A 6,353-nucleotide genomic window follows, 5' to 3' on the forward strand; every position below is an offset into this window, starting at 1 on the left:
AACAAACTGTTGCGAGAGGGAAAGTGTTGCGCGTATGCTGCGCCGCGCAACAGAAAGTCGTTTGAAAAGGTTTTTTTTTAAAAAACAAACAACACCTAACTATCTCTTAGGTAAGTATAAACTTACATATAATTCGTCTTTAAATATTGTTTTTTCAAAGTACTATTCTTGAATTAAAATTCACTTAAACTAGTTTTTTTTACGTGCAATAACCTTGAAATTATATGTCCCAAGGAACATGGATGAGACTTGTACAATCACCTAGCTAGATATATTGGTTTTATTTAAGATTTTTTTTTTAATTTTTAATTTTAATTTATGAAAAGTTCTATCAACAATTTATGATTTTCATCGCCATGTTCAATACAAAATCACCATTAATCTTATCCCCAATTTTTTTTTCTTTCACCAATTTAACAGCAAAACGATGTTTGTACTAATGTTTAATGCATGTAAAACACGACCTTTTTTCCTTTTGAGAAGGTCATACAAAATTAAGAGAGATAATATTATAATTTGATGGAAAAAGCAAACCCTAATATCATGTCATTAAAAATTTTAGAGAAGGTCATACAAAAATTAAGAGAGATTATATCATAATTTGATGGAAAAAGCAAACCCTAATATCATGTCATTATGTCTATTTCAATAAGTTCAAAGTACATAATATCAAACGATGAATTGGTATATATATAATTTATAACAATACAAAAGAGAAACTTGTTGTATTTATTTTATAACGAAGTGAGTAATTGTAAATGATTAAAGAAATTTAAGTATACATTGTTGAAATGTTTACAAAAAAATGAAGTGTGACAAAGAATATGATCAATTATTTTGTTATTTGTGACTAATCATGATTTTTTCCCGACAGCTTGACCGCACAGAAGGGCATTTTCGGGCAACAGATATTCATCTCGTATTGACATCACTGGAGAATAAACCCGAAGATAGAATTGTTCACCAAGATACTGTCGCACCCAAAACTCGTTTCTTATATTCCACATCCCTACATTATCAAGGGACATATATATTGATGTCCACGATTTTGGATATACCTGTATATAAACGAATAAATCTGTTTTTAGACAGATGTACAAAATGACTAATGCAAGTTAAACTAATATGGCTAATTATAGCACCCATGATGCATTGCCAACGTTTTTCTTGTCTTGATTAAAGGCTCCTTTTGATGATGCATTAATACTTGTTCGGTAAAAGTAACTAAAGCACAAGTAGTTCGTTCGAGCTTTTATTCAAACAACCTTAAAAGCTTTTTGTTAAATGTCCGTTTTTTCAAATTTGATAACATTGACCATGACATCTTTCTTTTTGTCACTAAAGTTTATAGTAATATATGCAATGATTACTTGTATTGTACAAGTACCCAATGCATAAAACATCGTATCTAGTTCAGGCAAAAGAATCTAACCTGCACGGTACAGCGTGAGACAGCATCGATAAGATTGTAGTCATTTCGACTCGTATCACTCCATGTCCCTTCATCCATTCTGCATGTGTAATAACATTATTAGTGACAGAACAAGCGTCGCTAAGTATTTCATAGGTGAAAGCTTGAGAAAAGCAGATTACCCAACAACAAAGAAATTGTAGCCATCAAGATGCCAACTTTGCATGACATTTTCACGATTCTCAAACACAATCTCAATGAAATCCCGAAAATCAGCACCCATAACTGAAGTGTCAAGATAGGGGTTCTGATTTGTGGGGGCATCGGGAATACTCCCGACCTTAAAAACTCCACTAATGTTGAAGTAATCTGCCAACTTAAGAGGTGTATCAGCTTGAACAAACGACACCCCGTTGACATTATATCGTTGTTTTCGATCAATTATGGATGCAGATCCAGTGATTTTGATTGTTCTTGTAATGTTAATCTGTCCATAATGATATGAGCCTTGTGGGTTCGGTCTCGGTCCACTAGCAGTCAAGTTAGTCCTGGAAAATAAACAAAAATTTAGAACACAATGTAATAGAACTGTCGCGAAAAATGTTAAACCGTTGGGAAAGGTGATAATTGTTTACCTGATGGATCTAGCTTGGTTTAATGACCAGGTGATGTCAGTGTCGATAGGCGGCGGCGGTGTGCCAGAAACGGCCTTGACGGAGTTTGAATAGCGGAGGATGGCGGTGGTGTTGAGGTTTTGACTGGTGAATCGGGAGGAAACTGCAATATAGTAATCTTGAGGGGGCTGATCCGCAGTGACCAAAACAGAGTATGATTGTCCCACATGGATGTCAAGAGATGACAAGGATGTTTGGACAGTGTGTGTCCCTTCAACTTCCACTAATGTCATCGTGTGATTTTCAATTCTGAAATTTAGCGAGTTTTGTAGGCCCACATTCGATATTCTTAACCTATAAGTTTTACCTGATAAAATATCAATATCAGTATCAATATCAATATCAGCAGGATCAGGATCAAGATCATTTAGAATAATCGGTTTAACCATGTTATTATAATGTACCTTGCTCGACATTATACGATACGCCACCATCTCCGCGACCGTTAATTAAGATTCCATCGGGAAAAGGAAGTCTCCATCCGAGGTCCATAATTTTCTCGAGTCTCTATAACACATAATATAATAAAAACATTTTTATTATCGGTAAAAGATAATTGTTGCCTTTGATTAAATGTAATGTAGATAGTGATTAGTTTTAATTACGGTGTGATTTGTTGAATAGGCGTCGCCGATAAGAATGGAGTAATCGTCAGTTGGATCTGGAAACGGAACCGGAATCCGTGGTCTGCTAAGGATTTTGATGGCTCCATAACCCCCAGCAGCCTTTTGGAATCCGATAGATGGAAAATAGAAAAAGCTTCCAATCTGATCTTTCACTTGTAATTTATATGTGAAGTTTTGACCCGGTGGAATCGGGCAATTTGTCCCATAAACTCCATCTTGATATGAATTTCTTCTTTGTTGTATGCCATTCCTGTGTTCAAGAACACAAAATCACATTAGAATCAATGTTAAATTTGTAGATATTGCAAGAATTAAAAAGATATTTTAGTCATTTGTCTTGATAAAACAATCATAAATTACCATTTGTTAATCGGCATATTCTTAAACTTGTTTTCTTATTTAAAACGCCAAAAATGAAAAAAATAAAATAATATAAGATAAAGCATCATTTCGTAAGTCGTAATCAGTCTACATTGAATAATTAAAAAATAACATCATACATAGTTGTAATTAACGCGGAATATGGAATAGGAATGTTCACATGATCATTTCCTATCATTTCCTAATGTTCACACTTCATTGATCATATAATTAAATGCATTACTTTTGTTTGTGTATTAATCATCTATTAAAAGATTGTACATTATGCATTATCTTGTACAAATCTTAATGTGTCCACTACATTCATTCTACATCACTTATTTTTATTATACATTATGCATTAAAAGTTATCCAGCATTGAGAGATTACCATGAAATGAGAAAAGGCTCGGGCAAGTTGTTGAAGACATTGATGATGAGATTATCGTTTGTGACCGAATATATTTCCGGACCTGGAAACTGCCCGTTTATCAAAATTCCCTGCAAAATTAGACACGAGAAGCGTCAGCTCGGCGAGACAAAATACAAAATTCAAGTGTTCATATGATCAGTCTTATTGAACACTGGTAAAATGGAGTCGACTCAAGGTTCGAACTTTTGATACCCTATCGTTCAAAAGAGTTATAAATTAAACAATCTTATCAAATTTTACCTGTTGAAGGACACCCATAGGGTATATGTCTCCATAAGTAACATTCCAAGTAAAGAATCGATACGGATCCTCAGCATTGACAATCGCAACAAGACAAAGAACTACACACAAATAGTTTGACCTAACAAATCCTCCGTAACGTTTTAGCATATTTTCAAGGATGGTTAGAGAGAAATATGTGAGATAGAGAGAGAAAGTAGAGAAAGTTGATTTTGCATGGAGAGTTTAGTTGAAGGATAGTGTTTATATAGGAGTCGTCTTTGTGAAGCACATGGACCCACTTGTGCGTGTATACATTCAACCTTTCCAAATGAATGCTAATTAAATATTATGAAAAAGATATACCATAATCTGTTTCATATTAGGAGTAGGGCTACCATGTAAGAATATAATAGAAATATCGATGGTTCTAAATAGTTTTTCCTTTAAATTACAGCTGGTGATTAAAATGAATAAGCATGATGATAATTAATCGGGTAAAAGGTGATCAAAATATATTTCGTGGAGTATTCTTCTTATAAACATGTTTTGTGTATGTTTTGGGTTGATTTATACAAGATAATTAGCATGTTAAAGATTATTAAGAATCACATTTTACATTGATAGTTGAATCTTTAAATGAAACTCAATATATCCTAAACAATTTCTAATTGTCTATTTTATATTTAACCCTTTAATTGCTTGGTGTATTATACGAATGTGATGAGTGGGCGAGTATGTGTATGTTTGATTTTTTATGCGAATGAACAAAATAGTAACGTTGTTTCTAAGTACTTAACTTTTTGTTAATTTAGCCCATTTTAATTTTAGTAACAATTATTGAATTTGTCCATGTGATTTGTCAAAACTACGTATTTAGTATCTAACCATTTTTTTTATACTCAGATTGTCCCTAAAGTTTGTTTTTGTTTTGCTTTTAGTCATTGACAAACATAAAAAGATTATAACACCGTTTTTTCACTCCAACAAACAATTTATGAACTCATATACCGACTCTTTATGAGCTCTAGCGAACATTAAACTCAGGTGAACATCAAAACACCGGTGATCACCACACCCCGCAGATCCCCTTTATCCTCTCTTTTTCATATCTTTATAATTCTCTTTCTCATGGTTGAATTATCTTTCCCACTTATGCACTCCGATCATTACCTCATTTCATGTATCTCTTCTTGTTGGCCACCACAACACCGCCTTCAAAATCTGACTAGTCTTAATGAGGTCAAGTTCAACGGGGTGGAGGCACACTTCAGTTTTCCCCTCCCAGTGGTTTTTGAGGGAATGGTACCGAGTTCTATCTGTGTCCAAAGCAATGAAGCCCGTAATGGGAAACTGTGTTGGTAAGGATGTTGTTGTTATCTCTTTGGGGAGGGATCGAACCCAGGTTTGTTGGGTGTTATCGCATACTTCCCTATCGGATGTTACTGTTCGTTGCACCAAAACTGTCGTTAAAAAAATCAGACTAGTGGTTCCTGTTGAAATTGATGGAGGAATATCCAAACTTGATGGAATAGATTAATCCCGGGAGTTTCCTGATGAAATCGATGGATGTATATATGATTCATGAGTTGTAGGTGGCTGGGCTTGTACTGACAAAGCTTGCAGAGGTGGAGCTTGTAGAGGAAGGCGACAATGGTGATGGTGGCTTCGATTTAGGTCAAATATATCAGAGGAATTGCGGAAGTCAATGTCCTTCTAGGTTGGAGATCCAAACAGGGGCGAGACCAAGTGCAACTAATGTGGGTCCAATGACCCACCTAATTTTTTTAATTTATCTAAAATTTCTATAGATTAATTTTAGTGACCTACCTTAAAATAAATTTAAGAACTACCTTACCTATAAATCTTTGAAATTGTATAAAAAGTTTTCTATAGCAAAATTAATGAACTATATAGTTTCTCTATTTTAGACTCGTCACTGATCCAAAAGCTGTATTTTTTGGGTTACTATTTTAAGTTTTGATTTGGGTTATCTTTTCGTCATTTTGGGTTGACGATGGGTTGCAAACAAGCTTTTAAATCTGGGTTAAAGACCAAATTTAGATTTTCACAAGATTTTGAAATTATGTTGTTTTTCAAGAACAGAGATATAGAGTCAAAAACCATTGGAATCTATAGGTGTGGCAGGTGAGGTGTGACCGGTGAAAGAAAGTACAATGGTTGGGTCGATGGAGAAAGAAAACCTAGCAAGTATGGGTGTGGATGTTGTTCAGCGACAATGGTGGTGACCAACGACAGTAATAGCGGTGGCGGTCGAGGGCAATGGTCAAGGGCGGATCTTTATTAGGGCTAGGGGGGGCTGTGGCCCCCCTGATTTTTTTATTACAATTAGCCTCTATAGTTTAATTTTATACATATTAGGCCCAAAAATATAAAATTTTGGCTGTGGCCCCTCTACTTATCGATTTTTATACATATTATATTTCCGGCTCCCCCAAATCAAATGTTGAAGCTCCGCCCCTGACAATGGTGGTGGTCTTCTTCAATTATAGTGTTGATGGTGGTGTTCAATGGTAGTGGTGGGTGGAGGTAGGGATTTTTAATTTTTTTAATTAGGAAATTATATATAAATAATGAATAAATTACAAAAAATAAATAAAGGTACTACCA

At 34.6% G+C, this 6,353-nt stretch overlaps 1 protein-coding gene across 1 annotated transcript; it reads right to left on the reverse strand.

Annotated features, from left to right (window-relative positions):
* Positions 1–660: 660 nt before the first annotated feature.
* LOC145130713 (L-ascorbate oxidase homolog) lies at positions 661–3,955 on the reverse strand. Its single transcript, XM_079065488.1, has 8 exons — positions 3,744–3,955; positions 3,462–3,571; positions 2,691–2,961; positions 2,490–2,592; positions 2,047–2,392; positions 1,594–1,959; positions 1,433–1,511; positions 661–1,058 (listed from the first exon to the last, which is right to left on the reverse strand). Exons 1-8 carry the CDS (start codon positions 3,891–3,893, stop codon positions 855–857), a joined length of 1,629 nt encoding a protein of 542 aa, XP_078921614.1. The 5' UTR covers positions 3,894–3,955; the 3' UTR covers positions 661–854.
* Between the last annotated feature and the right edge of the window lie 2,398 nt (positions 3,956–6,353).

Source organism: Lactuca virosa, chromosome 8 (assembly GCF_052849685.1).
Source record: "Lactuca virosa cultivar CGN04683 chromosome 8, Lactuca_virosa_CGN04683_v6, whole genome shotgun sequence".
NCBI lineage: Eukaryota > Viridiplantae > Streptophyta > Magnoliopsida > Asterales > Asteraceae > Lactuca > Lactuca virosa.